At 37.9% G+C, this 17,365-nt stretch overlaps 1 protein-coding gene across 1 annotated transcript in view; it reads right to left on the bottom strand.

Annotated features, from left to right (window-relative positions):
• The window catches only part of ajap1 (adherens junctions associated protein 1), a 39,411-nt gene extending 27,313 nt beyond the window's left edge, over positions 1-12,098 (bottom strand). Inside the window, exon 1 of the mRNA XM_056772463.1 lies at positions 11,359-12,098. Coding sequence (XP_056628441.1) covers positions 11,359-11,387 — 29 coding nt within the window. The 5' untranslated portion in view covers positions 11,388-12,098. The remainder of the gene's footprint in view (positions 1-11,358) is intronic.
• Between the last annotated feature and the right edge of the window lie 5,267 nt (positions 12,099-17,365).

Genomic DNA, 17,365 nt, shown 5'->3' with positions numbered 1-17,365 from the left:
TGCGTGTTTGTGTGTGTTGTGACTGTGGGGGAGATATCACCAACAGCCTTGCACTGACATTTCATATCCCTGCCACACTGATGACAGAACATGACTCCCTCTTTACACATACGCCCTCTCAACACACACACACGTACACATACACACGCACACATGCATACGCACACAGGATGCTTCAAAAATGGGAGAGAGGTATTGAAAGAGATGAAACTAAAAAGCTTTCCTGTAGCTCAACTGGTTAGGCATGGCTCAAGCAATGCCAAGGTCATTGGATTGACCCTAGAGAACACAAACTGCTTGAAAGCACTGTCAATCAAAACATTTAACTAAATGAAAAACAAATATTTGTGGTGTTTTTAAGAACATAAATGACCAAAATCAAACTGTTTAAAATTATTGTTGAAATTTTACAGACATGGAAGCAAAGTCCATGTGGAAGCAGGCAAAGAAACATGACAGAGTTGTCTGTGAAAGTAAGTGTGTGTAATGAGGCTTAGCCAAGGAAAAAGACAAATCCCTCGCTGTCGGGGGAAAGCTGACGTCATCCCAAAGCCTCACCATCAACTTGCTAAAGGGGGGATTGCATCCTGTAATCTGTTAACACAGATTAGACACATTTTACACAATTACACATTTGAGTAATATGGCAAATCAGTGAGATTATTTTAACAGATTTTCAAAGACATGCCTGTTTTTTCAGTTAATGCACGAGGACTTAGGGTACGATATGTACCTGTTGTTCCTTTAAAGGTCAACTGGGCATTGGGGTTGTAATAATAATGACCTTGGGTTTATATGTTTTGGAGATTTGACACACGTGGGGAGCATAGGAACTCCTTTATCTGGAAAGACATGCCTCCTTCCCTTTTATAAAAATTCTGTTTGGTACTTTATTGAAGTCTACTGTGCTTAACCAAAGTGTTAAGGGAAACAATATTGATGTTATACATGTGTTAAACAATCACTTTTAAATGAAAGCGTCATCTCTGCCAGCCGTTATTTTTGGATTTGGGCTGAAGGAATGTGTTAATGAAGGAATGTGTTCCTACCACTGTCCACTTTTCAACAATTCAGTTCAGCTGAACATCATATAATGTCATGAAAATTCCTGAGACAGGCCTGAAACAGTTTATGCACATAGCTGCTGACAGCTAGTCAATTTACTGAAGGAAATTTCCTAACAAAAAAAACATGTGAATTATATTCACAGCCATCTCAACAAAAGTTAAGGTATAACTGTTAAATTATGTTCTTTTAAAGGTTTAGTTAAGTTTTCGAAGGAAATTTCATGAGTGTATTTGTGGGAAATACGTGTTTGAAACATGCCATACTTTCTGAATTGTTCCCACACCCCTGGAAAGAATTGTGTAAAGTAAAGTTGGAGATCAATTTGGACACTTGGATTAGTGGGATTATGTGAACATCAGAGAGAGAGAGAGAGAGAGAGAGAGAGAGAAATAACAGCTGCAGGTTTTTGTTCAGCACCTCGGACAGCACCACTTCTGGCTTCAGACTAACAGTTAAAAGATCACAATAGTGGGAACAGATTTTTGAACAAGATATGGGTGAAATATCATCACCAGATCCACCTTTTCCTTTACATTTCTTTGTACTCAATTGTCTTTATAAACTATATTATATATATATATATTTATGAAGACATCATTCATCTTTTCAACAAATATGGAAAATATTAAAATGTTTACAATGAAATGTACATTAAAGTATATTTATTGACATGTATTCACTTTAAAAACTTTAAAAACATTTTAAAGTCAGTTTAATATAGTTTAGGTTCAACTTAAAAATTTGAGGCAACTTTTGAGCAGTTTTTAAAAATGAGAGAAATTGGCTTTACAAGTCACCTGCACTTAAATTATCTTAAATATAAAAAATCTTGTTGCATGTCGTATAACCTATAAAAAGTATAATATAAATAAAATATAAAATATTTTTAAGTCAGTTTAATATAACTTACCTTCAATAAGTTAGGGCACTTAAAGTTTTTAAGTTGAAATCAAAAATCAACGAAAGATGTTGGCCCACTAAGATCACAGTTACCCTCCCAGGACTCACATTTTGAGAGGCTTTACTTGAATCCAATCAGCATATGATGAAGGTTTATTTAGCTTCAAGGTTTCATATACTGCAAGAGAGATTAGTCTTGAGGGTTAGTGAGTAGGTTGATAAACCCTGAAACAATGACATCCTTCAAGCACTTATAAGATGTCACACACCTACACAGCGACATGCATTCATGTGTACATGAACACGAACGCACACGCTTCTCATGCATTAAGCCACTCTATCTTGCATTCTGTAGTAAGTATATCCGTAAGCAAGTCTCCATGCGGCTTTTCACACACTTAAAATAGACCTCAGCAGATAGAAGAGATCTTTCATTTGCATAGCGCTAGAATAAGCTTATGAATAGCTCCACAAGGGTCCTTTTGCTCTCCTTCTCTCCTTCTCTCTCTCTCTCTGCCCCTCATGCATCTTTTTGCTCCAGGGAAACTCTTCGTGATCAAATGTGCCTGTTTATCTGAATGGAGGGATCAGGCTAAATGTAAAGAAAGAGACATCAACTGGAGAGTGACAACCATTTATCTTTATCTGAAAGCGGGGGTGTTTTCTCGAAGGAGGCCAGGAGGCAGTTCCTGCATAAAAATAATCGGATTAGAAAATAGTCTGTAGTGCAAAAATTTAACTAAACAAATATTTTTGAAATGTGAGATCAAAAGCACTCATTTTTCCAGTGGCTAGAGATCAGAGGGAGGTTATGGCTTCTGTTGGCTCTCGTGAGCTCATTGTTTTCTGGTTGAGGTAGTAAATAGTGGCATTCTAATGAAAAATACCAAAATATTAAAGTATTCTTAAAACACATCTTAATTCAGAAGCCCCCAGCACATGACTTTGTGGCAGTAGCATTTGCTAAAGCATCTGGTGAAAAGCAGACAGATAACTTATGACCTCCATCACATTTACTCATTTTTCTCTTCTCTCACAGCTCCAGGAGATCCCAGAATGAGATTTTAAAGTTTAGTTTTTGGCATCCTCCCTTACCAGGACTGTGAAAGATGGATTGTAGTGCCTGACAGGAATAATACTGACTATAACAAAGTGGATGTAAGAATAATAGTAAAATAAATGCGATTTGTGTGGATTTGAAAACTGGCACTCCACACGTCCTTGCTTACCCCGGATCACTGTGTACGTGTCTGTAAAAATGGGGCTCTTTAAAGTTCAATGGCTCAAGTAATTCTGAATGACAACCATTAACGTCTGTTTCATTCTGCTCCTGAAACCCCAGGATGTATCTGATCTATTTATAATCTATGCTTTCAGCTCGGCTGAACACTGCGGTCGGCTCATGCGTTCAGGGAGCAAAGGAGCGGGACAGGAAACGTGTTATCTGACCTGCACGATGCCCCACCTGTAACCCGCCTCAGATGCCTACAGCCGTTTTTGAGGGTGACCTATCAGTAAAAGAGTGAGAAACAGTGGGAAAATCTCCAGGGCACGTTTAACCAGCCAGTGAGGGAAGCTATTTTGCTATGAGTCCAAGGCAACCATGCATTAAAAGCCTTTGTTTGATTTTAGTCTTATACTAAAGGATCAACTTCTTTTGGTTCCGACTATTAAAGGTTATTGGTGACTCACAAATGTCACCCTAAAGACAAAAAGAGATTGCAGAAAAGATTCACAAGAGATAAGACACATTCACTTGTTATTTTTTGTTTTCCTTTAATAAGAGTTTGTACCTTTAAGGCAGAGTGGCACACAATAATAATGGCGAGAGAAGAGAGGTCGGCACTGCATCACTTTCAAGCCTGAAGGTCAGTTTTGACTCAAGTGTCTGAGCAAAACGCCTGTCCTGAGGAGCGCAGAGAAAATTACGAGCTGGGCTTTAAAAACCGGAGTCTATTTTTCTCCACGCCGCCCGTGCTCACTGAAGACATGAGCCAAGATTAATCCTCCCATTATTTCACACAGGTCTCACGCCACACATATGACACGTTTAAGGTCTGGTGTGTCATTTCTTTGAGGATCTATTGCAATATAATGTTCAAAACTATATCTTCAGAGGTGTGTAAAGACCTTATATAATTAAGCTCTTATGTTTTTATTACCTTAGAATGAGCTATTTCTATCTACATACCCTGACGGCATTTGTCCTGTGTCAGTTGCTGTATTGCTTTGAAAGGGACTGGGAGGGGTGAAGTTAGCCCGTGGTTGCAATTCGCAACCTCAATACCAGATTCCACCAAAATCTCAACATTGCTCCTTTAAAGACATGCCACTAATAAAGCAGCAGAGAGAGCGAAGGAAATGAGAGAGGGTGGGTTGTTCTACATGACACACAAATATTCACACGGCAGCCCACCAGATCTGCTAGATGAGATTACTGACCTCAGATCTACAAACTGGCAAACAGTGACAGAAAAACCAGTGAACATGCTGATGATTCAGTGTAGGCGGGAGAGCTTGAGGAGGGCTTAGATGATGAATGTATGCAAGTTTTTCTGTGGGTATAACGTGCCCTTATTTCATGAAGTCATTCAATGGTCAAAGCAATTAATGACTCGAAAAATGTCCATACCAGAAAATTGATAATACAGATGAACAATGTTCTCACACAGCTTTCCCAGAATCCTCTCTTATTTTAGACCTGCTTCAGCTGTGAGAACAATCTTCTACATCAATAGTCACTTAAACCCTGATTTATTGAGGCTTCAGGACAAATTTGGTTTTTATGCGTGTTTAATTTATGTGAAATTGTCTGTAAATAGCAGAATATATTGATAGCTGTGAATGAATTTAATAAACCTTCCTACAGTTTACTGTAGAAAAATAGCCTTAAAGATCAAACATTGTATTATCTAGAGGATATTATTGGGTGTACCCTAATAAACCCTGAAATAATCAAGCCTTTTTCTAGAAGATTTTAGCGGAATCTAGCTGTGAGATTGCGAATTGCAACTAACAGAAAACTCCACCCCTCCACCTTCCATTTCAAAGCACTACCGACAAAGTTCAAAGATGCGTTTTCGCTTCTTTGCCGAAGGAGATGATGTTTTTACGAAACTCTTTAGAGCAGTTTGTCCGTTAAGAATTACTGTAGAAACAACATGTCTCTTTATACACCTCTGAAGACCGTTTACAGTATATTCAATTGGATTTCTGTCAATAGATCGTCCGAGAAATTACGCATAGTACCTTAAAGCTGCTTTCAATAAATGTGCATTGGACTGAAAACACCAGCTACTGTTATGATTTCTATTTTAAGTTATTTAAATGCAGTTTGTGGATGTGAAGCATTTCTTTGGTGGTAGGCCAGATCATTTGATAGATTAAATATTCATGTTTAGTTTGCTGCATTGCAAAACTTGTAAAAAGAACTGACTTGCATTCCCAGGACTGCGACATCCATAAACTCTTCTGCAAAAACGTTTTATCTTTAAGTACAACATAAACTCTGAAAACTTGTTTTTTTTCAAAAGGCCAGATAGATTGAAAGTTCTGTGTCTGGCAAGCTCACTGGAATTTGGCACTAAAGCCTCATGACCAGCTGCTAACCAGGAATAAATGAGGAAATGGAGCTCTGTTGGAGACAGCTGCAATCTTCTTTTCTTATATAGAAGAAAGTCATATTTTGCCCATGTTAGGATATTAAAATCTGAAGTATTCCTTTAAAATGAATTGGTTAACCAAAGCATAAAGCCAGTTTGATAGAATCAATTATGTAGAGGGCCGGGGGGGCGAAAAAAAAACCAAAGCTGTTTTTTTACCTAATACTTTCTGGTTTCAAAGTTAAGACATTGGGGCAGGATAGAATCTGGGTATCAAGCTTCAAAGGGGCAAGATTTGAGCAAACACTGGGGGCCTTTTAAAGAATCTGTGGACAGAACTCTGTCAAACTCTTACTGACCCCACAGCTGGCTATTTATACCTCAAAAGTGTCCATCATACAACTCGACATATTAGATGAACGCGGCGTGCTGAGCCTCTAGGGTCGACTCGTCCCTTTTCTCTCCATCATACCCCTCAACAACTGCTATCTGCCCGACAGAACCACTTTGTCATTATTTTTCATGTCCAATCAAATGTGTTGTCAATCAAATCTCCATCGAGACATTGTGAACGTCCTACAAGATCTCTGAATGCAAATTCAGAGCCTGGTGTAACTGTTTTAAAGACCCGATGAAATCATATGTTCGCATATAGAGAATTAACCTCCGTGTGTTTAATTTAGAACAACATCTTTGAGATATCCAGACCCTCTTGCTTGCGAAGTCTCTTAGAGTCGGTGGCTATGCAAACAACTCTTTGTGCTCCAGCTGTGATGGACTCAAAGGATTCACAAACCGCACGAAGCGCTGCAATTTATATCACTTCTGTTCATTCCTACACCAACAGCGACTCGTGTTTGTACTAACATGATACAGTATATTGCATTCCGGCACAAATTACTGCCTCGTCACGCTAAATAAACCATCTCTGCTTGACCTCAATAAGTCACAGTAAATGTAAAACATCCAGTGAGCTTCAAGAACTCTCTGTGGCAGTTTATGTGTCCCTGGTGTCCATATTGCTGTCATGCATAGTTAGCAATTACACTGTCCAATTACATTTCTAAACTATCTGAGACTTGTAATTAGCATGTAAGCTAAAGTTCCTCTGTCTGCTTGCTCTGATGTGGCGTTATGGGAACTCGAGCGCAAGTCATTATCACAGGCAAAAACATGATCCAGAAACTCTGGGGCTTTGAGGATGAAGTTTCATTCACTTATTTAAAACAGGGCCGAGAATGTAGCTGATTTAGTTGTGATAATGTTGCTTGATTTATAACATTAGGTAATATCAAAAATATTGAGAGTGTAATGCACTTGACATTCGGCGAGATGTTGTGTTACTTTGTGTCCAACCGTGGTAGTATGAAAATGGATAGTTAGTCGAAAAATGAAATCCATTCAGTATGACTTTCTTTCTGCAGAACATAAAAGATATTTTGTGGAACGCTGGTTACCAAACAACACTGGACCCCGTTGACTTTCACTGTATGGACACAAACATCAAAGACATTTCTCAAAATAGCTTATTTTGTGTTGCACAGAAGAAAGTCATATAATGTACGAGTTTTATTTTGTTGATCTCTTTAAGACAGCTATTTTTATTATTGATTTGATGATTTGGTCCTCATGTTCAAAGTTATATTTGTTATTGGTGCTCACAGATTAAATTCTGAAGCATTTTTTAAAACCTTCAGGAAAATGCATCTCAATCATTTTGAAGCACTTTTGAAACCTTCAGCTTTGGATGTAAACATTTTTGAATCTACTGGTTTTGGCTATCGTCCCTATGATTATTATGCCATCACATAAATATTTAAATGTGGATCAAACATCTTGAGACTTTCTAGTTGTATCACCCAGCCCTAAGGTAAACGTATTTACAACCAATAATAAAAGCAATACAATATAAGTATCTGTGGGGCTGGAGGAATGGCCAGTTATGAATAATAAATGAGCCATTATAGTTATGTTCTACCTGCCATACTAGGTGATTTAGGAGAGCAGATTAGCGGAGAAATTATAATATATTTTGTTAGTAATAAATTGTATGGCTTTCCTTCCTCCCGAGCAGATGAAAAATGGACTGATGCCACTAGCATCTCCCACAGGACAGCTGTTTGGATGAATCGTGAAATGTCATATTTCTACATTCTGTTTACTTTCATTAAACTCAAATGCCAAGACTCGTATCAGATCCAACAAACACTGCAGCAAACGCGAAAACAGAAACTTGATGAATGATCCAAATTTGAATCCATAGATTGTGCTGATTGGCGGATTGAAAAACTAAATTGGTGGTCATAATGGAGACCCCAATCAAACAATTTGACTTTTATTTTTTCGAATGATTTGATTCATGGTAATTGTTAATTTAATATTTTCACAAATGTTAATGCGTCAAGCGTTATTTAAAAAAAATAGTGGTAAAGACAGGAACATTTTCAAGTGCACTTTTATGTTTTTTCAAGCAGCTTTGTGGTGCACAAGTCTATTCTTCCACTACGTCATTCATGCACACAAAAGAAAAATGATCCAATAACACACCACGTTCCTCAGCAGGCTTGAGTCAATCTATAATGGTATAAACTTCCTTCAAAGTCAACAGAAACCATTGGCCATCCTTTCCCTAATGGACTTTAACAGAATGCGTCCAACACTGGGTGACTCTATATGTGTGTTTTTCTATTATAGTAGGTCAAGTGACTACAGTAAAGTCCCTCTTAAGCACAGTAAACAACGTCAACAATGTGTGTGTGCACAAACAGACCGTGGCTGTATCTTCAGTAAGGAACGTGCCTTGGAGGAGAGGATCAGCTGTTATTATGGTTGAAAAGAGCAACATTGCATCTGTACTGCGGGGATCTAAAAGTTTACAGATAAGAGATTCACAACAGCCACAGGCAATTAAAACCGTAATAAATCCCTCAGCATAACTGTGCGCGGCTCACGGAGTCTGTGAAACTGGCACACGTATGTGAAAGCCTAGATAATAACTACAAGCATCATTTATGAACGATTCGTTTCATTTGTTAGCAGTGCTAATTTGCTTTCAGGCCAAACGTGGATGTCTGGAGCTGTAAAGAATAGAAATCCTCAGAGTCTTTTTAACCTCGGATAAAAGTGTTTACTGTTCATTTTCAAGCTGTGTGTGGAGAAACCAAAAGGAGGAGCGAAACATGACCCTGGAGGGCTTGAGGGCTCCGTTGGTCTTGTGCCATGACGGATAAAGTTGAGGCTTTATAGAGATGGTATTGATTGAACAAAAGGCACGACATGAATTGTGTGTGAGAGTGTGTGGGACTGTGTTATTCAGGTGTGCCCTGCCCACCCTGTTTCACTGAGAGATACACTAAAGCCGTGATGAGACGACAAATCCTAAATCTTAAATACAGCTTGTTCATAGGTGCAACTTTGGGACAGTTTCAATGTTCTTGATTCTAATCAAAGCTTTGAAGAAACCTTGAAACATTTAGATGTGATTATCAGCTCGTGAATGGGAAACCTTACATAACCAGAATGTGTTTTACATCCTAAAATTGCATTAATAGTGTCGTACCCGAAATCTTAGAAAGACTATTTGTGAGTGGAAATGTAGAAAATCTTTCGTCTCAGACACCCCCGACCTTCCAAAATGTCCCCTGTTCAGCCTCACAGTCATTTGGACCCCCGTAACTTTGCTGTTAAGAGTCATTTCTGGCTTATTGAGGCCTTGAAGACTTTGTTACATAACACTTTAAGTGGCAGTAGGCGCAATCAAACCATTCTGCCATTATATCAGACCGTCGAGAGCGTCAAATGCAAAGCAGAAGCACTCTTCAAACTAACCAGGCATGTATTACTGTGTGCCGGTGGTTTACATTTGAAACAAAAGTGGAATAAAAATGACAGAAGTGTCACGCTATTACACGCTACATTGTACATGGTAATGAGATAGTTGGGTGCTGTCATTTAAGATGTTGAAGCCTGTGCAACGTGCACTTAGAGAATCCCGTCTGACAGGCAGGGAGACAGAATTTGGCGCAGGGAAGAAGGAAATGTAAAATGGGATAAAGTCGTTTGAACGTTCTGAAACTACAATTTGCAAAGCAGCTTGTTTCAAAGCAAAACAAGCTCGTTTTTTCCAGCGACAGACTCAGCAATGAACCAGCTGCTGCTCAGGTCAGTAAACAGCCTGATATTTCCCACATTCCCATATCACTGGATATTCCAAGAGCTCGTAGCAGCTTCCAGGTCAGTAAACTGGACACGGAGATACATGCCCAGTCTGTTGTATCAGGCCCAATTTGCCACACTGGCTTTTTGAGAACATGAAGGATATTCACAGTGAAAGTACGCTGGAGACTGAAGAGTCTCGGGAGAACGCATAACCTTGATGTGCTGTTATTAAAGAAGTTGATGGAGCCATTAAGAGCTGCGGCTAATGATCTTCATCAAGGCTGTTCTGCCTACATGCAATAGTGAGGATTCTTTTTTACAGCCTAAGGGAGATTCTCTGATAACCTTATAGCTGAAATAACTAAGACTTGGAGTACAATAAGGACTCCGCTAAATTGTATTATTTTAATAGCTGCAAATAAACCACGTTTGTTCTTATTGATGTTCACAACCCCAAAAATGAATAGTACATCAATACCAGCACAAAGAACTGTCATTAAAAATCTTGGAGAACAAACCTACAATTTCAGCTTCTATAAAAACTGTTAAACTCTTTTTTCAGAATGCCTTAGATCATCCGAGTACAAAACAACATGTCATCAACGTATCAGGCTTAACCGTATTTCTTATGTGTTGGATAGTCATATTGTTCTCTGAAATGTTCCTATGACGCTACGAGTTAGCCACATTAAACATACCTGAGTTAAATTATGAAACATGTTACTTAATTTAACATTCAATAACATCTTTCATTTTCTTACACACAGATTTTCTTTTGGCATCCTCATTCTCACTTTGAAGCCCAATTGGTATGTTCGGTTCTGTCTTTGAACATTTGGTAACCATATGCAATGGCAAGGACACTAGCAAACTCTGCCATATTATAGAAATCAAATTGTGGGTTTGCAGGCGGTATTCTTATAAGAATGAGATACATATGAGCATCTTAACTAGTTGCATTAAATACTGAAATATCAAAGGAATTTCAATGAAGAGTGCAATGATTTTGGCTCTGTTGTAATTCATGGGCACGCTGTATTACCACATTTGTCTATATTATTCTCAAAGCATGCTATTAAGTAAAGTAAAGATCTACAATATATATTTCACCTGTCAAGTCTGACTTCAGCCCACACAAATTTGAATAATGTGATCAAAGGACTCTCTTAAGGTAGTACCTTTTAAAGTAACCAAGAAGATTGCATGCGTATGTTATTGCATGAGATTTATGTTCAGTTAACACTCGACCAATTGCGCGCATGTCTTCTCGTCGCGCAGAGCGGTTATGTGGCGACCCCTAGCGAGCGCTGCGTAAAAAACTCGCAACTTGATTCGTAATCTTGTTCATAATGAGTGCTTGCTTAATTTTTAGAGCGTAATCTTTTTATTGTGAGGCAAAATGTTAACAAACCAAAGCTCTGAGCAAGGTTTACGTTAGATCTTACATTCAAAACGTGCTAGACATGTAAAAACAGGATGACACGCATGAACTTGACCAAAAACTATTCACATATGAATGCTTTTGAAAAGAGGATATTCGGGCGTGTATAATACGTTTTGGTCTTTCCAGCAGTGCCTATAGACATGTCAAACTCTTGCATTCGGGAGATTAGACAGGGATATTTATTACCTGCGTGTGACACACCGTTTCAGCCACATTTTCCCAGACAATTCCGAATTAGTCCTCCTGGTATTCGTCCATTTATGCGTTCCAACAAACGTCGACGCGTTATGATAACCTTAAGTTAGACACCCTCCAAATGTTACGGACGTTAACATTCTAGTGTTATAAATCCCGAGGATCGGAAAGCTTGAAATAGCTCCTGGTCTCTCCAAAGCGCACAGACGACAGATTGCCAAATATTCTCGAAAACAAGGACGCGTCTTGTCTCCTTTTAGTTGCTTGCTGTTTTCTTCCCGAAAGTGGGCAAGGATGCGCCGAGCGACCCAGCGGCGGCGTGGGCAGCTGGACGGATCGGTTGCTACTCAGCAGCCACCTTCTTTACATTCACAAGTTCAGAAGCCTCAGATTATACTCCAGTGGAAAAAGTCAAGAAGCTGTGGGAACATGACGGCGTCAACATCGCCCGTGCGCTGCGCTCTCGGTCACCGCGCACTTTCTCTACATTGTCATCAGACTGAGCTGTGGCAAGACACGCAAGATAAAATACTGAGATTTCCGTGGCGCAAAATCATGTCCTAAGCGGCTACAGAACCTCTTCGATAGTTCTTGGATCTTTGCGCACTCAAATAAATTGGTGACAATAAGAGAAGAGCCAAGGAGATTCACGCGACTTTAGCAGGACGGAGTTCGCGGACGCGCAGTTTCCATTGCGCGATGAGCGGAGCGCTCGTCATTTGGATAGATGGATAGCGTTATCACCACTGCGCGCGCTATCCTCCCTCTCTCACACGCTCTCTCTCTCTCTCTCTCTCTCTCTCTCTCTCTCTCTCTCTCCTTGCCTCCTCCGTCTGACTAACAACCTGCCAGTCCTGCTTTAGCTGACAAGCCCGTGACGTCATTTTAAAGTAAAATCTGTAACATTTCGGAAATCGTCTCCCCTTTCCTCTCTGTGGAGTTCGTCTGAACCTAATTCTTTCCCAATCTCGGTTCGGAGAGATAAATCAGTCTGCGTTTCGGCTATGAAAAACTCAACCAGTGTACATTATTTTCCACATGGGAAGAGATCACTTTCTCATTCCAAGGTTAATACAGAGTTTGGGGTTTACTGGACCGGTAGTGTCGTATCCTCGAAATTACATGAGACAGAAATGTCACATTTTTCTTCCTTACAAAATGTAAATGTCTTTTCTTGTTTTTTGGAAGATTGATCTTTTACTCCAATTTACCAAAGGAGAAATAGTTTTGCAACATTTCTGTCTTAGACCCCTATAAATTCTCAAATGCCCATATTATTGCCTTTACACATTATCCTACTGAACATGAAGAAGAATCTGTCTGCAGACTGTCAGGCAACAGCGGGGAATCTCATTAAGCCTGTGTGTTTGAGGCGTGGGGCTTTGTTAAACTGCCCTACTGAAGAAGTTTCATGCATGAAGTGCACTAGCTTGATGTGAAGGTTTGGCCCTCACCATGTTAGCTTTTGTGTGTGCACATAAAAGATTACATGATTGCGGCAGGTTATGTACATCAATTTTGTACATGGACATTTTCTGAATAGAGAATTACTGCACATGCACACGGTCGGCTCTGTGGTGTATCGAGAAGCTATATTTAAGGACATAGAAGGTTTCCAACACTAAGATCAACCGAGGAAAGCCGTTTTAAATTGTGCATGTGTAAATCAAATGTGTGTGTAAATAGAAAATGAAGAGATAAATAAGAGTTATTAAAGTGCAGTACAGCATATCAAATCCAGGCTTAGGAGCAAATATTCAGCAGATCCTGGCAGGCTTGACTTTTTATTGTTATTACCATCTTACCGGAAAAGCACTTGAGACAAACTGCGCTTCTTACCATCTGGAAAGAGGTCATTTACAGTATGGATGCATGGTGGGTTCCTGTTAAATGGTGGATGCCATAGAGAGAACTGTCCTTAAACTCACTGTAGTGGAAGTGGGGAAATAGGTGAGGTAAGTACCTCAATACACACATACTAAATACTGAATTTTATTGAAAGCTGCACTTACAAAGTTTTGCTGAGTTAGTTGTTCATACTCTCCTGTATGTATCAGGGTATTTACTCACACAGGATTTCTTTGTAAGTCTTACACTCAAGGTTTACGCTTTCTTTAAAAACACGCTGAGACATAGCCATTGCATGTTCAATTACAATTTCAACCCGTCCCTAACCTGAATAATTAGATAACCGTAATTAGTTAAACTTGTCCAGGAACGGAAGTCTTATCTGTCTTGCTTGAATTGAGCTATTATTTTGACTTAAGGCAATTGTATTATCATATGCAAATAAAGGGAAGTTCGGAGTGTATTGTCTTTGATAATTAGCGGAATAACACCACATTCATTTAGCTGCTTATAATTCAAAAGGACTGGGGTCAGGACTAAAGGTTATTGTGAGTTAGTGTATAATGTCTGTGAAGTCAAAGGGGAGGCTGTGGACAGGGTCTGATTATGCTTTACCTTGCTTATGAATTTCAATGAGGGATTATGCTAATGAATGAGAGTTTAACAGAGTCTTAAATGGTTCTTTTTAAAGAAACTATACGTACAAAGTTTTTGTTGAAGTTTCCTCAGGTGTAGATGACGTGTTATATTAGATTAGACATTTTAAAGTGTTGAAAGTGAAAGTGAGAGCTAAACTAATTATTGGATTTGCCAACTATTTGTCAAAACAAATCTCTGAATATCTTTAAGAGATTTAATGTCACCAAACTGACATAAAGTCTTTGAAATCTAATCAAAATTTTTATTTAAAACACCATTGGACTATTGGATGAAAAAACAAAGAATAACAATGAATGTTTTGTTAAAACTCAACAGATCAACTATAATGTTCAACAGCAGGTTTCTACCTAATTCAATCTATTGTCGCGGTTAACAAGAATTAAGGATCGGAACCCATAACGAAAGATATAATTTAAGCAAAATAAAGCAAGCAAGTAATCTTAAATGTGCCATTTTAGTTACACACAGGTCAACACGTCACTGCATAATTTTGATGGGAAAAATCCTGTCTATGATTGTTATTTCTTAAAACAAGATTTTCCAAGTAAACTCTAGTAAAAAATGTCATTACTTTGTGTCAGCAGCTTGGTTAAAATGTCAAAGTCACATGTAACAAATCAAATTTACATGTGATATACTGAGGCCATTATAACACATTTATAAATTGATCACCTCTTATGGATGGATACATTTTTTTATGTATTTTTAAAAGCTAACTCCTGAAATTTATAGCTTTGTAGTCTTATCTTCTTCACTATAAAAAGTTTGGGAACTTTGTACAGTAAATCATTTTACAGTTGATTTAAATGTTCTTGTGTTTAAACATTGAAGGAAATGTCTGTAAAATAAACAGATAAAGTACTGGCAGAAAATTACCTGTTAATTGTGTATAAAGTGTCGAGCCGTAACCTCCATGTCCGTTTTGCTTCAGATTTACCTTGTAGTGCTGTTAGCAAATTGTCATATGCCAGACGTCAATCTCCCAACTCTACTTGTGTAATGAAATTCTCAAAAGCACTCAATACATCAAAAAATACTCTTTAGAATTTGAGGGGTTAATCAGTGCTTATATTCGAAACTGTGACAGCTAAATTATGATTTATTGATCCTTCTGGAACTGAATCATAGTAAGTTATTAGCAGAATACCTTAAAACCATCATAAGTCAAATACTGAATATCGCCAGCCTCTATTTTCAAAGAGATGTTTAATGAACGATCAGTTTATTCAAAAGCACCATATGAAACATATAACAGTTGCTTAACTGTAGCATTTCTTTAATTATGTTTCATTGTTTCATTCATGCATTCAATCCGTGCATTGTGGTCGGATTCTATTCTTTATTCAACACAACAGAACAATGGGCCTTGGATATTTCGAGAAAAGGCTAGGAGTGGCGTGCTCAACATTCTCAATACTCCGAGCTGTTAATAAACCCCTGAAAGGTGGAATAATTGCAGATCACTTTGAACACAACATGAGACACAAATAGCTGCCACAACAATAAGACAGTGGCCATGACAACCGGACTGAGGAGAGGACATCTACTCTATCTGTTAGTGTGATGCTGCCAGTGATGAGCAAAACAAAAGGGGCAAACAGGGCCTATCTGCTAGAGATTCCATAAACTCTTTGAAGTTCGCCTTTAACATATTTTACTATTTTTTACAAAATGCTCTCGAATGTATATTGCTAATTATTATTATTATTATAAAAACAAAAATTATAATAATTTAATTAATAAAGAAATAATAATTATTGATATTATAAATGTTTTATATTTGGTATTTATAACAAAGAATATGGAGTAGGAAGGTGGTTCTCTCTGACTTTAAAATATTTGTAAGTTGCTTATCCCAATAGACACTTAAGCAAAAGTCTCCATTTGTTCTTGTTTTTAATCACATTGCTGTCTAAGAGAAATGACAGAGATATGAATGAGGAAATCTTATTTGTTTTTTTTCTGTTTTACAGGCTGTCTCTGTTTTAATTATTCTCATTTGCACTCTGAAGGGCATGACATGACGTTTTACCATCCCCTTGCCACACAACATCTATACACACATCTGGCATCTGCATATATACACACACAGACATTCACACCTGTGGCTGCACTCCGATTTTATACATTTGCATTTCCATCTCTATCAGGTTTGCTGTACGTTTGATGTATGAAAGAGATTCCAGACCTCACAATCATGCTAACGGCGACACACAGGCATATTACAGACCACCTTCACCCATTTTAAGCGAAGATCTTTGCCCAGACAATTTTAAAAATCTCATCTTCAGGCAATGGAGGCAGATCTCAAATTGTCCAACACCTGATGTTGCCTTTGATTAAGATTCCTGACAGGGCCTCTAGAGTCTTAGTGTAACACATTGTTCACCTGGGAAGGGTCTGAAAGTGTAGAAAAAGTCATCGCTATGGAAACAGGCATAACACCGAAAGAGAAGGAAAAAACAGAACGAGGAAGATTATAGGGTGCGTTTGGGTCAGCAAAGACTGAACAGAACAGGAGCTATTTCATAAGACTGACAAATAGAAATATCACTGATACTGCTCTAGATCTGTCTGTGATCAACGTGTGTGCGGCAACACTTTGACTCATTTTATTATTATGTACAAAATTCATTTGAAATGTATATGAAAATAAGAATTACAGGACAGGCAAAACATTTGTTTATATATATTTAACATTTAAAGTGGAATAAAAAATGTGCTGGGGCTAGTTGTCACAATACATTGTTCTGTTTTGATGTTTGTTTTCTTTACTGGCCAATATCCAGATAAATCAAATCTATTGAATACGTTCACTGTTATTGCTTTGAACATACACTGACATTGGGGCATATTGGCACACTATATAGGGTTATTTGTCAAAGAGCCCTTCCATTCATACCGAAAGGACACATGACGTAACGGTAAACACAATCACACAAATGAATTCAGATTTTGGCATTTGTGAAAGCAAAATTAAACGATTATAGATTCAATTAAATTACAAAAACATCCAAAAATCACTTCATGGTTGTCCTTTTCATTAAAAACTGAATCTTTTTTCATTTTGTTAACAAACCTGTTTGGTATTAATAATTGTTATTTGAATTATTATTAAATTAAATAATAATTAAAAACAAAAAGTTGTAAGTAAAATGTGCTATGCGTTTTAATGACAATATGCTAAATATTTTTTTCAATATAGGCTATAATAATATTTGCATGTCTGTAGTCTGTCTAATTTAAACTGTGAGTAGAGGGTACACAAATTATTGATTTTTTTAGGGATTCATCAAAGTAAAAGCATTTAATATTTTATTAAAGACTAATAGAGAGACAGGAGAAGGGTGACTGTAAAAAGTGGGAGTTGCTGTTCTCTCAATGAAGCATTGGGTCTTCCATTAGACCTTCCTTACAGAAGATTGTTTTCTGACTGATTTACTTACTTTAAGGACAAAACTGCAGTTCATCATTTGTTATCTTGTAAAAA

This window comes from Triplophysa dalaica, chromosome 18, assembly GCF_015846415.1.
Source record: "Triplophysa dalaica isolate WHDGS20190420 chromosome 18, ASM1584641v1, whole genome shotgun sequence".
NCBI classification, from domain to species: domain Eukaryota; kingdom Metazoa; phylum Chordata; class Actinopteri; order Cypriniformes; family Nemacheilidae; genus Triplophysa; species Triplophysa dalaica.
The sequence above is the reverse complement of the archived record's forward strand: the minus strand, read 5'-3'. Positions and strand labels throughout refer to the sequence as shown.